The sequence below is a fragment of the Molossus molossus genome, unplaced genomic scaffold (genome assembly GCF_014108415.1).
Source record: "Molossus molossus isolate mMolMol1 unplaced genomic scaffold, mMolMol1.p scaffold_m16_p_20, whole genome shotgun sequence".
NCBI lineage: Eukaryota > Metazoa > Chordata > Mammalia > Chiroptera > Molossidae > Molossus > Molossus molossus.
Genome location: NW_023425356.1, coordinates 33,260,451 through 33,278,695, shown reverse-complemented (window position 1 = coordinate 33,278,695; position 18,245 = coordinate 33,260,451). Strand labels below are relative to the sequence as shown.

General features: G+C 37.5%; 1 protein-coding gene across 1 annotated transcript in view; it reads right to left on the bottom strand.

The window, feature by feature from the left end:
* Positions 1-18,245, bottom strand: part of LOC118637139 (complement receptor type 2-like) — a 145,820-nt gene that overhangs the window by 20,158 nt on the left and 107,417 nt on the right. The window contains exons 31-37 of the mRNA XM_036272315.1: positions 17,948-18,047; positions 15,811-15,899; positions 9,945-10,047; positions 8,620-8,705; positions 6,651-6,878; positions 1,692-1,871; positions 967-1,066 (exon numbers count right to left, since the gene is read on the bottom strand). Coding sequence (XP_036128208.1) covers positions 967-1,066; positions 1,692-1,871; positions 6,651-6,878; positions 8,620-8,705; positions 9,945-10,047; positions 15,811-15,899; positions 17,948-18,047 — 886 coding nt within the window. The remainder of the gene's footprint in view (positions 1-966; positions 1,067-1,691; positions 1,872-6,650; positions 6,879-8,619; positions 8,706-9,944; positions 10,048-15,810; positions 15,900-17,947; positions 18,048-18,245) is intronic.

The window sequence follows — 18,245 nt, the reverse complement described above, 5'->3', positions numbered from 1 at the left end:
TTTTCAATTGCTGTATCTTTCTTCCTTCTTATGTCATGGTGTTGTATTTTGTTCATGACAGAAAGAGCTTTAGGTTTATTCACAATGAGAGGTGAGAAGGGATTGGTGAAGAGATTGTATGGAAAGGTGTTTAAAGCTCCAGGCTCTGACAACGTGAGCAGGAGTGAATATTGATTTATTCTACTTTAAAATAGCTGGGTCATAGGTACAATACATAGATCTTACTTGGGTAGAATAGCATGGAGCCAGTGACCAAGGGCAGTGTATGCAGAAAGATGTAATATACATATATACCTTATTTCTCTGAATTTATTGTAGCAACTAAAAATACTACGTACTTTCTTTCTTTTTGGCAGGTGCCCCTAGCGGGTACTGAACCTGGGTCTCTCTGGTCTGCAGGCCGACACTCCAACTGCTGAGCCAAACCAGCCAGGGCAGTACACTTTCTTTAATTGCTCCCTCTAAGTAGGGGTATTGGCTTCTAGCTCGGTTACTGTCAAGGAAAATTCAAGAGCAAAAACTCCAGTAGGGTCCCCTCTCTGTGTGCATTTTAGTGCTTATATTTCCCAGAACTGCTATGACATAACATTTACCCTCCCAATTCCTTCTTTAGGTCCTCCAACTCAGCTACAGTACTTGCTGATCTCAGTTAAGGATGTTTGCATGATTCAATGAGTATTTTTCATTTTACTGACTTGGTAGGCTGGTCCTTTTTATCCAGTGGATATCTTACCAGGTTCATATGTGCTACCTTTGGCAGGAGCATGGTTCCCTCCCGGTTTATAATGCAGATATAGACTCCTCCTCCATTTTTAGATTATTTTGGTCATATGCCTATGTTCAAGTCCTGTTGCTTACTTTTTGAAGTACAGGGGGCAGTCGTCTAGTTTGCTTATCAAAGACTGGGACAGAGATGAACACTGCTATTCTGGAACCCATATTCCAGAGAGAGTGCTCCCAACTCACCCTTCATTACAAGAATAATTAACTGATGATCCAAAATGGGTATCTGTGTTTATATGCACCATGCCATTGATGGGTTCTTGTGGAGTTCCACATGATTTTCCTATGAGAAAAAAGCAGAATTTGGGAGTAGGTATATAGTTCAACTCACATTTGTTTTTAAGATTCAGACTGGAGTGTAGCATACTGAACAGCTTATATATTTGTGAGTTTCCTAAAGAATTGCCACTTTGAGGAAACTCGCCATACAACCTTAGAATCAAGCAGCTACAGAACGCCACTTTTAAAGGACTACCTTGCATTTCCCAATAAAAGTCATTCATGGCTAAAGAATGGTTTCTCATCATACCAGTTAAATCAAAAGCTTCATAATTTGGGATTTCCCTCCATCTTAGTTAGCTAACCATGGTTCACTGTGACCCACATCATTTTCTTTTGTGTCCCTTTTTTATTCATTTCATGGTTTTAGCCATAAAAGTAACCTTAAGCCAGTGGAAAATTTCCCTCTAATTCCTTCTGTGTGAATCTTTCCTATGAAATGAATATTGGGTCAGGGTGCAGAAATCCAGACAATAAAAAGGGTTGACCTGCAAGTCCACCCTCCATTTAAATATGTTGGGCAAACTTAGATATCTCACCTTCAAAAAAAAAAAAAAAAAAAAAAATCAAATCAGATCCCACAGATGCTTTAACATACATAAATTAGTTCCCAGAATGGGGTTACTCACTTTTACAGATATCTTCGGCACTTGACCAGACCAAATTTTCTAAGCAGGTGATAGAGAATGTTCTCTCAAAATACCCAGGGGAGCATTTGTAGTTCAAAGATGTTCCAACTGGAAACTCAGACTCATCAGTTAGGGTTGTAGACTTGGCAAATAGAAATTGTTCTGGAGCTTTACAGTAACCTAGAGACCAAAGCCACAGGAATATCAATGTGAGCAATGAGACTTCCACTCTACCTTTCTTTCTCTCCAGTTAAGGTGATATTTGAGATAACAGAAACAGAGACTTATAATAATTGCAAAGATTTCCTTCTTCTTGAAGTCACCTTAGGATGGTGCTTTCCAACAACATCTACTCATCAAAAAATTTTTGCCACTTAAACACTATTCAATCAGCTTTATGGACTGTCTTCTCTTATTTCACCAAAGCATAAAATTTAGCTAATAGTTTCATATGTCAGACCTCCTATCAGAGTGCCTGCATCTAGAGTTGACCATTCATATCTTCATTTATTGGTGTTAATATACCCATGTATATTTATTGTCTCTCTCCATTTATTCCTCCCTGCCTCTTTCTCAGGATGTCCATCATCAGCTGCCTCTCTGGCACTAAAGGGCAGCCACTACTTGTAGTGAGTTGAATGATATTCTTCCAAAAGATACATCCATCCAGAATCTCACAATGGGAACTCATTTGGAATAGGGGTCTTTTCAGGTATAATTAAGGTAGTGATCTTTAGATGAGACTATTCTAGATTACCAGGGTGGGCCTAAGTTCAATGACTAGTGGTGTACTTAGAAAAGAAAGGGGGATTTGAGACACAGAGACACAGAGGAACAGGCCATGTGAAGACAGAGGCAGGGATTAGAGTGATGAGTCCACAAACCAGAAGCCACTAGAAGCTGGAAGAGGCAAAGAAGGATTCTCCTCTAGAGCCATAGGAAGGGTTGGGGTCTTGCCAACACCTTGATTTCAGACTTCTAGCTTCCAGATCTGTGAGAGAATAAATTTCTATTATTTTAAGCCACCTAGTCTGTGATAATTTGTTATGGCAGCCCTAAGAAACTAATAGACCATTCTTCTCATTCTGATGCTAAATCAGACATTTAAGGAGAAGGACAAGGACAAAACAGATTAAGCCATTAAGCAGCATCCTCTAAGAAGCTATTTCTTCTTTATGAGAGGGTACATTGTATGCTGCACATTTCGAAACAGAGCCTAACTCAACTATCTCTTCTTTGGAGGAGACTGATTCTGTAAGCCAATTCAATAAGACTGGCTGGGGTCTAGGGATCTGCGTTTAAAGAAATGTCACTAGATTCTGATGTATACCACCCAGTTGGAGGGTGAGGGAGATCAAAGGAATGTCAAATGCTTTTCATCATGTGTGGCCTTTTCTCATTGGATTACTCTTGTCTCTCAGGATTCCCCTGAAGGGGAAGTGGTATTCCAAGGCTAGTGCCATACCCGAGTCTACTCCAGGCTCCATTCTTAGGAAGGCCTCAAGTACCAGGCAATCTTCTCCAGTCCTTAGAAAGAAAAAGTCCAGAGACTTCTGGTCAAGATGGCTGCGTAGGTAAACGCGGTATTGGGTCCTCCCACAACCACATCAAAGTTACAACTAAACTACAGAAAACCATCATTCAAAACCGCCTGAAATCAAGCTGAATGGAAGTCCTACAATTACGAAATTAAAGAAGCAGCCACGCCCTGGCTGGTTTGGCTCAGTGGTTGGGGTGCCAGCCTGCGGTCCAGAGAGACCTGGGTTCGGTTCCCGCTAAGGGCATGTGCCTTGGTTGAGGTTTGTCCCCGGCCCTGGTTGGGTCGTGCGAGTGGCAACCACTCGATGTGTCCCTTTCATGTGGATGTTTCTCTCTCTCTCTCCCCGTCCCACTCTATCTGAACAAAATGTGGAGAAATGTCCTCGGGTGAGGATAAAAAAAAAAAAGCAGCAGCCACATTGAGACTGGTAGGAGGGGCAGAGGCACAATGGGCTGGTCCCACATCCACATGTGGTGGATAAAAATGAAGAGGGACACCTTGGCTGGGAAGGTCCTCCCTGAGGAATGAGGGGTCCCTGTTCCACACCAGGCACCTAGCTCAGGGTTCCAGTGCCAGGAAGAGAAGTCTCCATAACTTCTGGCTGGAAAAACCAGTGGGAACTAAGACTGAGGGAGGCTGAGGCAGCTGCAGCCCCAGACAGCTCCTCTTAAAGGGCCCAAGTATGGACTTACTCGGACTCACACCCTTCAGGCTCCAGCACGGGGGAGGCAGCTTGAAAGGCACCAGAGACATACAGGGGAAGAACTGAGTTGTTTGACATTGGAGCGAGGGCTGAAGAGGCAGCTTTCTCCTGGACAGACCTGATGTCAGAGGCTTTTGTTCCTTTGGTGAACCCTTTCCTGGGGTGGCAGACAGCCACCATATCTGGGACTCCAGCAACCTGGCTCACACTGTTTGCCCCACCCTGGTGATTCCCTGAGGCCCTGCCCCACCCATCTTTCAGGCCCACCCAAGCTATTGCCAGTTGCTTTACCATAGGATTGGCCCATCATCGATCCTGCTTCAGGTTTTCTTAAATTCTTTCAAAGAAGCAGCTCATGGTCTCAGTTAGTCCCATACCTCTCATTAAGTAATACATAGAAACAAACACAAGGAAGCAGCCAAAATGAGGAGACAAAAAACAAAACAAAACAAAACAAAACAGGTCCCAAATGAAAGAACAGAACAAAACTCCAGGAAAAGAACTAAGCAAAATGGAGATAAGCAACCTAACAGATGCTGAGTTCAAAACACTGCTTATCAGGATGCTCAATGAACTTAGTGAGGGCCTCAAGGGCCTAAAAGAAGACCAGTTAGAAATGAAGGAGGCTCAGTCAGAAATGAAGGAGGCACTAACTGAAATAAAGAATAATTTACACAGATTCAATAGTAGAGTAGGTAAAGCCAAGAAGCAAACCATTGATTTGGAATATAAGAAAGCAAAAAAACACCCAATTAGAACAGCAAAAAAAAAAAAAAAAAAGAATCCAGAAAAATGATGATATTGTAAGGAGCTTCTGGGACAACTTCAAGCGTGCCTACATTTGCATCTTGGGGTGCCAGAAGGAGAAGAGAGAGAAGAAGAAATCAAAAAGCTATTTGAAACAATAATAGAAGAAAACTTCCCTAACTTGGTGAAGGAAACAGACATACACATCCAAGAAGCACAGAAAGTCCCAAACAAGATGAACCCCAAGAGGCCCACACCAAGACACATCATCATCATCAAAATGCAAAAGGTTCATGACAAAAAGAGAATCTTAAAAGCATCAAGAGAAAAGTAGTTAGTTACCTACAAGAAAGTTCCCATAAGACTGTCAGCTGATTTCTCAAAAGAAACTTTGCAGGCCAGAAGGGAGTGGCAAGAAATATTCAGAGTGATGAAAAGCAGGAACCTACAACCAAGATTACTCTGTCCTGCAAAGCTGTTGTTTAGAATTGATAGACAGATAGTTTCCCAGACAAGGGAAAGCTAAAGGAGTTCATCAGCACCAAACCGTTATTATATGAAATGTTGAAGGGTCTTCTTGAAGAAAAAGATAAAAAATATGAACAAACAAAATGGCAATGAATACATGTCTATCAACAATGGAATCTACAAAGAAAATGAACAGGCATAACAGAAACATTCTCATAGATACAGAGAACATTTCGTTGGTTGCCAGATAGGAGGGGGGTGAGGGGTGTTGAGGGAATGGGTGAAAAAGTGAAGGGATTAAGAAGTACAAATTAGTTGTTAGACTGACAAACCTCAAAAAGAAGGGGGTTTGGGAGGTGGGAAGAAATAAATCAAAGAACTTATATTCATAGATGCATAACCAATGGACACAGACAACAGTGTGGGGGAAGGCAGGAGGGGGGGAGTGGGATGGAGGAGGTCAATAGGGAAAAAATGAGGAACATCTGTAATACATTCAACAAGATAAGTTAAAAAAAAAAGAAGATAAGATATTGTTTTACACTTTTGATCAAAGATTATAGATAAGGAATTGCAGGTAAAAAACTTGTCTGCAGATGCTAAACAAACAAACAAACAAAAAACAGGTTTCATGAATCCCCCTCAATACTGCCCAAATCCTTGTAACTCTTGTGTGTGTGTGTTTTTTAATCCTCACCAGAGGACATTTAAAAAAAATAAAAAGGAAGGAAGGAAGGAAGGAAGGAAGGAAGGAAGGAAGGAAGGAAGGAAGGTAGGAAGGAAAGAAGGAAAGAAAGAAAGAAGGAAGGAAAGAAAGAAAGAAAAAAGAAGAAAGAACGAAGGAAAGAAAGAAAGAGAGAAATTGTCTATACCTATTTGCATTATTTTCCTTGAGCTGATCTGTCCTTACTTCTTCTCACTCCCAGAATGAAAGTTCAATCAAAAGATTAAGATGGGACCCAGAGGCAAGCTGACAAATGGGTCTACTATGAGTTGAGGTCTTTAGATACAAAGGTAAAGTGAGTCCTTTTTGTTACTTAATTTCTTCAGCCTAAGACTAGCTAAAGCCTTAGCTAAATAACATTCATATTACCAGTTTTATCCTTTGCATGCCCATGAATTTGCAGAGTGTTTATCAGTTATCCTGATATTAATTTGTGTGCATAGGCAATTGTTTCCCCATCCCCTTCAATGAATGCATTTTTCTTCCTGATTTACACAAGAAGTGCTTACTGCCTTCTCTCCATCCTTCCCCTTACTCCACTTACCACTCCTTTCCTTACCACTCCACCAGCAAGATGAGTTATTAATTAGCACCTTCCTTACTCAGACACAGCTGGGCACTGCTGGAACCATCTGTTTTAGGTATGGCATGTAATCTTGACACTTCATTTATGATAAACTCACAAGCAAACTCACACTTCCATCTTATTATAAAAATATAAATGATCTGGTACAGATATTCTGAACCCATTTAGGGTATGTGGGGGTGAGTACTGACCAAGAGGAACAGAAAGTTCACAGTGAGGGGCAGGACCACTCCAAATCCCGTTCCCTTGACTGTCACTTGTGCAGCGGATGGTGCTCTCCCCAATGAGATTGAAGGTCAGCCCTCTGTTTGGGTGGGAGTCACATGTATAAGATATTTCTTTTCCATAGGGAATATCTCTCAGAGAAGTTCCTGTGTGGTTCCCATTAAGGATAACTGGAGGATCTGTACAAAAGATTTCTAGAAAGAAAACAAGAGTATTAGGTTTCACTAGAGTTTCAATCAAAATGATTGTACAATAATGGTACCCAGGGAGTATGATATAAACACATGTCTTTCTATGAAAATATAACTAAGGTGGATGGAATTTATATATGTAAAACATTTTCTAAGAAGGAACTTAGGAAGGTGAGATTTTAAATTACAGTTTATTGCAAAAGTCGAAAAGACTTTCCAGGTAGCTAAGATTCTAGTCAACTTGAAAGGTAATTAATTTGTTTTTTGTTTTTTTTTCAGCAACCATTTTACTTTCTACTATATGTCAGGGGTGGTAAGAGTCGTGGGCTGACAATGAGATACAAGATAAATAAGGTTTTGGCTCTCAAAGATCTGAAGTTCCAGGGAAATCTTCATGAAGTTTATGAAACGTGGACTATCATTTTCAGCTGATGTAAATGTTTGTTGATGACTGAAGACCATTATTATCAGTGCCAACATCAAACACACAATAGTGTCATCAGAATACATTGATTTCTACAGTCAAATTCAAAAGCACTAGGTAGCTTTTATTTCTTTTTTTTCCCAAGCTATCATTTCTTCCTGCTATTAGTGTATCTATTTCTAGCAATTCTCTCCCTAAAACTAATTTGATGCTTCTAAACTGATATAAATCGAGGAAGAGATACCCAAGCTGTCAGTATTGTATGTATAAACAAGTGAGGGCTTTAGTACATAAAACAATGATTGATTTCTCATACCTGGATTTTAACTATGTGTTTGTGTTTATCCAAAGTTTAATTATAAATTTATTTTCAGCTTTATGTGTGTTGGGAAGGTTGAGTTTGATGGATATCTGAGTTTTATACATATGAAATGCTCTCATAAAGTCCAACTATAATCTCATACAATGAACAAATAGATTTCTAGCAAGGTAGTTTATCAAAATCCAAAGTAAAATGAATATTTTCCAATCATCAAGAAAATGGTATTTCAAAAAGTCTTGCTTTGCTTTGGTAAACAGAGTAGGACAAATCAGTAATCTCTTAGTGTATGACACACTTTTACTTATTTATCAATTTCTGAATCTTTGCACGTTTTATTCAAGTGGGCAGTTTGGAAATTTAGGGCACTGCACCTCATCATTTTAAATACGGACTCACTTCTCTGTACCATACTAATTCTTCACCTAACACTGTTTTCTTTTATCTATAACTTATCAATTTTAACATACCCTTTTATGCATTCAATTTTTTATATGTTTATTTATTTATTTTCTTGTTCATGGTCTGCCTCCCCAAGTGGAAAATGAACTCCATGAAAACAGGGATATGTTCGTCTTTCCTATTCAGTACTTTCCCCATGTGGGAAGTTCTGACATGTCGGGAGCCCCTCCTCAGTCAATACTCCAGACTAAATAACAGGATAAATAGTTTAGATACATGATGGGATAAAAGGACAGATATACATAAGAGAAACTGAAAAATAAATGAATAAATACACTTTGGTAGACCTTTGTACCATCTAATTTCTTTCTACATATTCTCCACAAAAGTCAACCCTGGTATTAACCAGTAACTTATAGATTAGTAACATAAACACAATGTGTAAGACCTACATGACCTGTTTTGAAATTCTTCCAAAAAACTGTATTTTTATAGGTAATTTGGTGAAAGATCCAGACAACAGGTGATTCCATGAGGCACAGCACATTGGAAGTAGAAAGGAGAGGTACCCAGGCTGCATAGCTGTTCTTTCTACTCACGTTCACACACGGGGACACTGCTGTTCCAAAGGCTTTTCATTCCGACCAAGACACAATGACTAGCAGAGCTGCCTTTTAATCGAAAACTAAAGCAAAAAAAAGGGGGGAGAGGGTAGCAAATAGGTAAGCAACTCCCATCTCTTCCTTCCTTATTAATAGATACTCAGGTTGGTCTCTTCAGTCTAAATACCATTTGGTTCTTAGGTTGAGGCCCAGCTGAAAGTCTCTGTTCATTAGGGACCAGAATCAGCAGCTGGCAGGTACTCAGATGCCAAATTATTCTAAAGAATCATGATATTCTGTGGTGGGCAAAGCAATCAGAGATAGCAACTTCATGGTCCTACAGACATCATAGCCCAATGTCACCTACAGAAGTAACTGAACAAAGAGCTGGACCCCTCCTGTGCTCTAGACCCAAACCCCATCTTACAGCCCTGTGACATCCCACTTATTCTCTTTAGTGAGTCACAAGGAAAAACAGTTCTCCATCCAGGTGAGCAAAGCAGAGAACATCTGCAGAGACCTGTCATCGTTCTTCTTGCCACTACATTTGTAACAGCCAGAAAGAGGCTCACTGAAGCATGCTGAGCAAATGTTCTAGAAGAAAAATGATGCTCTGGGAGAAAAATGATGAGGGGAGGAGTCTTTGCCTCCTGGAAATGCATAAGTTATCATTGAACCCTGTTGTCTTTCTAAAATCTGCTCACCGTTATTGGGTAGACTTTGTACCTGTCAAAGATTCCTAGGGAAATGTTAAAATTAACTGCTGTATTGCCCAATCTTGTTACCTCCAACAGAAAGTGCATAGCACTCGGAGTACTAGATGCATATAAAGAACTAATAATACTAACCATAACAATAACACTGGCCATTATGAGCCCAATGTCAATGATATCACTGATAGGGACTTATAATTGATTTAAAACACTTATCCAAATTCTACTATTGATTTATTTTAAATTTCTTAAAAAAAATCCTATCTTTGCTTGACATCATATTACAAATAATGTTTGCCTTATACATCAAACATTTTACTGGCAAAATTTTCATAAAATTACATTTTCTTCCTCTAAATTATAATTTATCCATTTACTTCAAGTATTAACTGTGAATTCAAGGTCAGTTTTTAATTTATATTTGTACTCAACATTGAATTACATACATGTCATGTTTCTTAGCTCCTGATAGTGCTGCTACTAAGTTCTTCCACTTATTGCAAAACTGTCCAGACATTAATATCCCTGGGTATTTCTTTTCCATAGATCTGCTGCCCATTGTGGATTTACCCTTGAACCCAAGAAAGTCACTATCCATGTCACACTCACCCCTCATTACAAATGAAGGACATTTTTGCCCCAAGCTTGAGATTATGTGGAAAGAGCACACGGCCATGAGGAAGTTGGTCCTGGAAGTCACCACATGATTTCACTAAAGAAGAAAACAAATGAAGAAAAGAGTAAGACTACCATGTGAGGTACGAAGAGATTCATCTGAAATAGAAATCAGAAACGCAATAGAAAGGATCAATGAAACTAAAAGCTGGTTCTTTGAAAAATAAACAAAATTTGTGAGTTTCAGTCAGATTAAGAAAAAAGAGAATGACTCAAAGGAAACAAATAGAAATGAGTAATAAGCTATTACAAGTGATACTATAGAAATACATAGGACGATCACAGACTATTATGAATATTTATTTGCTAACAAATTAAGTAACGTAGAGGAAATGAATCTAGAAACACACAACCTACCAAGTCTTAATCAAGAAGAAATGGAAAATCTTGACAGACTAATAACAAGCAGAGAGATTGATTCAGTAATCAAAATATCTCAACACAGAAAACGTCAGGACCAGATGGCTTCACTAATAATTCTACCAAACATTCAAAAAGAATTAAATCAATCCTCAAACTCTTCTAAAAAGCTGAAGAGGAAGGTATATATTCAAACTCATTTTGCAAGGCCAGCATTGTATTACCCTGATACCAAGGCCAGCTAAGGATAGAAGAAGAAAACTATAGGCCAATAACTCCAATGAATATAGATGCAGACATTCTCAGCCAGACATTTGCAAACAAAGTTAAAGTACACATAATCATAATTATACAGCATGAAGTTATCCCTGGAATGCCTATTTCAACATAAGTAAATCAATAAATGTAATACTTCACATTAATAAAAAATATATAAGAATCACACAATCATCTTAAAAAAAAATACAGAAAAAGCATTTGACAAAGTACAACATCCTTTCATAATAAAACCCTTGGCAGACTGGTTATAGAAGGAACATACCTAAACATAATATAAGCCATGTATGACAAACCCACCACTAACATTATACTCAATGGAGAAAATGGAGACTTGTCTCTCTCAGATCAGGAATAAGACAAAGAGTCCCACTCTCCCCACTCTTATCTAATGTAGTACTGGAAGTCCTAGCTAGAGCAATTAGGAAAGACAAAGAAATAAAAGGCATCCAAATTGGGAAGGAAGATGTAAAACTGTCATTATTTTCAGATGATAAGATTCTGTTTATAGAAAATCCCAAATGCTCAACCAAATAACTGTTAGAACTAATTAATTATTTCAGTAAAGTTACAGGATACAAAATCAACATACAGCCCTGGCTGGTTTGGCTCAGCAGTTAAAGCGTCAGCCTGCAGTCCAGAAAGACCCAGGTTTGGTTCCCACTAAGGGCATGTACCTCGGTTGCAGTGTGTCCCCGGCCCTGGTTCAGTCGTGCAGGTGGCAACCACTCGATGTGTCCCTTTCACGTTGATGTTTCTCTCTCTCTTCCTCTCTCTCCCTCCCACTCTATCTGAACAAAATATGGAAAAATGTCCTCAGGTGAGGATAAAAAAATAAATAAATAAACAAAATCAACAGACAGAAATCAGTTGCTTTCCTATGCATTAAGGATAAAACATCTGAAAACAATATAAAGACAACTATTCAATTTACAATAGCATAAAAAAAATACTCAGGAACAAATTTAACCAAGAAAGTGAAAGATCTATACAATAAAAATGACAAGATGTTCCCAAAAAAATCAAAGAAGACACAAATAATTGGAAAGACACACCATATTCACGGATCAGGAGAATTAATATTGTTAAAATGTCCACGATGCCCAAAGCCATCTATAGATTCAATGTAATCTCCACCAAAATAGCAATAGCATTCTTCACAGAAATAGGAAAAAAAAATCTGAGGAAGAAGAATAAAGTGTCCTGATTTCAAACTACACTTCACAGCTGCAGTAATAAAAATGGTATGGTACTGGAACAAAAATGGACGCATAAACCAATGGAACAGAACAAAAAACCTAGAATTAAATTCCTGCTTATATGGTCAACAAGTATTTGACTAGGCAGACGAGAGCACCAGAGAGGGAAAGAATAAGCTCTTCAACAAATGGTGCTGGAAGAAATACATACAGAACAATAAAATTGAATCCCTATCATACACCACTCACAAAAATTAACTCAAAGTAGATCAAAGCCTTAAATATAAGATCTGATACTATAAGACTCTTAGAAGAAAATGTAGGAAAAGAGTTCCTTAATATTAATCTTGGAAATGACTTTTTGGATATGACACCAAAGCACAAACACCAAAAGCAATAATCAACAAATGTGACCACATTGAACTTAAGAACTTTTGCAAAGCAAAAGAAACAATTAACAAAGTAGAAAGACAACCTACAGAAAAATTTTCTTTTTTTAAAAAAATCTTTATTGTTGAATGTAAAATGTATTACAGATGTTCCACATTTTCCCCCCATTGACCCCCTCCTCCCCACTCCCACCCCCCTCCCGCCTTTTCCCACACTATTGTCTGTGTCCATTGGTTATGCATATAAGTTCTTTGGTTTATTTCTTCCCACCCCCCCAACCCCTTTCCTTTTGAGGTTTGTCAGTCTAGCAATGAATTTGTACTTCTTAATCTCTTCACCTTTTCCACCCATTCCCCCAACCCCCCTCCCATCTGGCAACCAACAAAATGTTCTCTGTATCTATGAGAATGTTTCTGTTCTACCTGTTCAATTTGTTTGTAGATTCCATTGTTGATAGATTAGTGAAATGGAGATAAGCAACCTAACAGATGCTGAGTTCAAAATACTGCTTATAAGGATGCTCAATGAACTTAGTGAGGGCTTCAAGAGCATAAAAAAGGACCAATCAGAAATTATGGATGCACAGTCAGAATTGAAGGAGGCATTAACTGAAATAAAGAATAATTTACACAGATTCAATAGTAGAGTACGTAAATCCAAGAAGCAACCATCGATTTGGAATATAAGGAAGCAAAAAACGTCCATTACAGAAAAATTTTCAAACCATATATTGGATAAGGTAATATCTGACATATATAAAGAAGTCATACAACTCAACAGCAGCAAAACAATTTGATTAAAAAATGGGCGGAAGACCTGAATAGACATCTCCCCAAAGAGGATATGCGATGGGCAATGGGCACATGAAAAGATGTTCAACATCCCTAAACTTCAGGAAAATTCAGTTTAAAACCACAAAGAGCCCTGGCTGGTGAGCTCAGTTGGCTGGGCATTTTCCTGTACACTGAAAGGTTGCAGGTTTGATTCCAGGTCAGGGCACATGCTCTGATTGTGGGCTTGATCCCGGGTGGGGAGTGTACAGGAGGCAGCCAGCCGATCAATGTTTGGCTCTCGCATTGATGTTTCTCTCTCCTCATCTCCTTTCCTCTCTCTCTAAAATCAATAAAAACATCTTTAAAAAAATACAAAGAGATGTCTCACATCTGTTAGAATGGCTGTCATTAAGAAGACAAGTGATAACAACTGCTGGAAATCCTTGTGCCCTGTTGGTGTGAATTTAAATTAATGCAAAAACTATGGTAAACAGTATTAAAAACACAACTAGGATATGATCCACCAATTCCACTTCTGGGTATTTTTCCACAGAAAGTGCAAATACTAACTTGAAAGGATATATGCACCCTCATGTTGACTGGAGCATCATTTGCAATAGCCAAGATATGGAAACAGCCTAAGTGTCCATTGATGGATTAATAGATAAAGAAAATATAGTACATATATACAATAAAATATTACCCAGCCACAAAAAAATAGGACTTGTCATTTGTGATAACATAAAGGACTTTGAACACATTGTGGTAAGTGATGTAAGTCAGATAGAGATAGACAAGTGCTATATAATATCACTAATAGGTGAAATTGAAAACAGCCAAACATATAAAAACAGAGAACAAATGGTAGTTACCAAGGAATGGTGGATGAGGGGACAAGACAGATGTTGTTTAAGTGTATAAACTTAGAACAAATAGTAGATAATCTCTAGAGATACATTGCACAGTAAAGTGAAGATAGACAACAATATTGTATTATTATCATCAAACTTGCTAACAGACTAGAAGCTAATTATTCTAACTACTCAAAAGAAAGGATAATTATGTATCAGGATAGAGATGCTAATTATAGCTACAATGGCAAATATCTTATAATATATGAAGGCATCAAATTAACACACTGTACACTTAAAATTTATACAATGTTATATGTCAAATATACTCCAAAAAGAGATATTATAGAATTATACACCCAAAGCCTATATAATTTTATTAACCAATGTCACCCCAATAATTCAATTTAAAAAAAAGAAAATTATTTTTTTAAAAGAAAAATATTAAAAAAAATAAGGCATGGGAAATGAAATAATCACTGATTCAGGGATAATAAAAGTGATAAAAGACTATTAGGTTCCACTAGAGCATAATAATTTTTAAAATATTGGTATAAATAACTACACACATTCACATACACATATATAACCAATATTCACTCAGCTAAATGTTTATTGACTTAAAAATACCATAGAAGTGGATACATTTTTTATTAGAAATAACCCCCTACAAAAGATGTTAGACCTAAAAGAAGTTTTACAGTCAACTGATAATACCTTGGTAATTGAAAGTTTTTTAGAGAATTTAAATTATGGGCAGGTTAAGGAGGCACCTTGTACAACTTCTTATTTATTTTTTTGCATCTTTAAAAGCCAAAGTTAGTGTGTGTGTGTGTGTGTGTGAATACAATAAGTAAATTCACTGTAGGAATTTATAAAATATGAACAAATATAAAGAATAAAATAATAATGATCCAAAAATAAGTATTTCTGATAATTTAATGCATATCATGTCAGATATGTATGTATGTACATGAATGTGTGTCTATGGGTATATTTTCTAGAATATGATATTTGTAGCTGGATAATATTCAAGCATGTAGATAAATGGATATAGTGTTTATTTCCACTTGGATGAGGCATCTCAATCTCTTAATTTCTCATGGTATACCTATACCTTTCTTAAAATGTATGATCATTTTTAATAAGCTCCATTTCTTCTATTAGCTATTTTCAAACCATGCCGACATTTAGATTCTTACATTTTTCACTATTATAAATATTATTGCATTAAGTGCCTTTAGACCAAAATCATGGGAAAATCCCACGATTATTTTCTTGGGATAAACTCTAGAAAATGGAATTGCTAGGTCAAAGGGTATTTGCATTATAGTTTTTGCATATATCCCTCACTAGGCTTCTAGAAGTTTGTACCCACTTTTACTGCCATCAACTCAGCATGTGATACTGATTTTTTTAAACAGCTTTAACACTCTACCAATTTGTAATCAGACAGTCTTCTATGTTCCTCACAGTTTTGGAGATTCACTTTACAATATCCCATTGAATAGACAGTCAACTAATCACGAACAAATACAACTAGGGCTGGAGCATGGAAGACTTTGAAGGGAGAAGAAAGGGCAGAATGACCAAAAGGCTTGGGGAAATTGTTAAGAAGAATACATTTTTCTTTCATCATTCAGAGTAAGGATAATAAGGAAGAGAGTAATCTCTCTTCTTCCTGAGGTTGTTATGTGCTATTAAGAGGTAGCAGAGACAGGGTTAGGCGAGTAGAGCAGTTTTACCTGAGTTCAAGTACACAGTTTCAGATAAATTCTCTCTTAAAATTAAGAACCAAAACCAAAACAGGAGGACCCTGCAGCACATGACTCCAATATGCAAATATCTGAGAGGCTACTCTGTGCAAGAAGGATCATATGTCTTCTTTGGGACTACAGAGTCAAATCAGGATCAACTGGAGGGAATTATGGGGAAAAGTATTTGCACTCACACGCACAAACAGGTGCCTTCTTATCCCAAGTGACACTATTATTGCCTGAGAGGTGACAAACAGCAAATGGAGAGCCAATGAGTTGATACCTAGAAACAAGATGAAAATGATTATACCCTACACATATTTCTCACTTAAGTCACAATGAGGAAATAATACCAAGAGGGTTTTACCAATTACAGGACAAATTAAAACATGGGAGACGAAAGGAAGAAACTCTATCTCCATCTGCAAATTAGTCCTTTATTGTTAAGAACAAGTTTAAATTCCTACCTCTTTAATCCATCTTCATTTCTAGTCCTGCACGAACACAATGCAATAATTATGTTATTTACGTGCAATCTCTAGCCCTAGTCCAAAGACATTTAAGCTTGTGGTGTTGAAGGGATATTTGTTGATTGAAGGAATGTGGGAATTATTCTTTTTTCAGGAAATATATCTAATTGGTATATGTAATGGGTTCTTGGTTATGTGAGACTATACTTCTATGCCTTGGCAGAGTACAGATATTTTATGGCACAATATTTTCCCTCAAAACACAAATTTCCACCCTTTAGTGTGTGGAAGAAACATCTGATGAGCATATAATTTTTTTCTGTTTATTTTATCTCTGGAGAGTTGTACATTTTTTAAATGTCTGGATTTCATATATTTTCTCCATGGAGGGTGAGGGCCTTTTATCATTAATCTTGCATTTGTTCAATAAGCCTTAGGATTTCAACAATCTAACCTTTTTCTTTCTAACCTGGGAAAGTATGTTCCATATCTCCTAATTGATACTTCATCAATTTTTACTTTTTAATTTTTTTCTCATGTCTTAATATGTGTGATTGTGTGTGTATATGTGTGTGTGTGATTTCCAGTCTTATCCTTCATTTATTCTGGAGAAATTAATCCAATTTCATGATCTGTTTGGTTTCTTTTTCCTTTATTTAGAATTCAATCTTCTGATTATTGTTCCTTTTTAAATCTACTGTATGTTTATTCATATATAAACTTTACCAATATCGGATCATTAAATCTCAGAAATACCTCTTACTACTTCATAGGTTATATGTTACAAACAGATATGAGAGATTTCTAATATCCTGTTTTGGAGTTCATTCCCTTATTTATTGGAGTACACAGATTTGTAGAGGAATGTTTTCTCTGATTTCTCAGATTGGTCTTTTATATTTTCAATTGCTGTATCTTTCTTCCTTCTTATGTCATGGTGTTGTATTTTGTTCATGACAGAAAGAGCTTTAGGCTTATTCACAATGAGAGGTGAGAAGGGATTGGTGAAGAGATTGTATGGAAAGGTGTTTAAAGCTCCAGGCTCCGACAACGTGAGCAGGAGTGAATATTGATTTATTCTACTTTAAAATAGCTGGGTCATAGGTACAATACATAGATCTTACTTGGGTAGAATAGCATGGAGCCAGTGACCAAGGGCAGTGTATGCAGAAAGATGTAATATACATATATACCTTATTTCTCTGAATTTATTGTAGCAACTAAAAATACTACTTTCTTTCTTTTTGGCGCGTGCCCCTAGCGGGTACTGAACCTGGGTATCTCTGGTCTGCAGGCCGACACTCCAACTGCTGAGCCAAACCAGCCAGGGCAGTACACTTTCTTTAATTGCTCCCTCTAAGTAGGGGTATTGGCTTCTAGCTCGGTTACTGTCAAGGAAAATTCAAGAGCAAAAACTCCAGTAGGGTCCCCTCTCTGTGTGCATTTTAGTGCTCATATTTCCTAGAACTGCTATGACATAACATTTACCCTCCCAATTCCTTCTTTAGGTCCTCCAACTCAGCTACAGTACTTGCTGATCTCAGTTAAGGATGTTTGCATCATTCAATGAGTATTTTTCATTTTACTGACTTGGTAGGCTGGTCCTTTTTATCCAGTGGATATCTTACCAGGTTCATATGTGCTACCTTTGGCAGGAGCATGGTTCCCTCCCGGTTTATAATGCAGATATAGACTCCTCCTCCATTTTTAGATTATTTTGGTCATATGCCTATGTTGAAGTCCTGTTGCTTACTTTTTGAAGTACAGGGGGCAGTCGTCTAGTTTGCTTATCAAAGACTGGGACAGAGATGGACACTGCTGTTCTGGAACCCATATTCCAGAGAGAGTGCTCCCAACTCACCCTTCATTACAAGAATAATTAACTGATGATCCAAAATGGGTATCTGTGTTTATATGCACCATGCCATTGATGGGTTCTTGTGGAGTTCCACATGATTTTCCTATGAGGAAAAAGCAGAATTTGGGACTAGGTATATAGTTCAACTCACATTTGTTTTTAAGATTCAGACTGGAGTGTAGCATACTGAACAGCTTATATATTTGTGAGTTTCCTAAAGAATTGCCACTTTGAGGAAACTCGCCATACAACCTTAGAATCAAGCAGCTACAGAACGCCACTTTTAAAGGACTACCTTGCA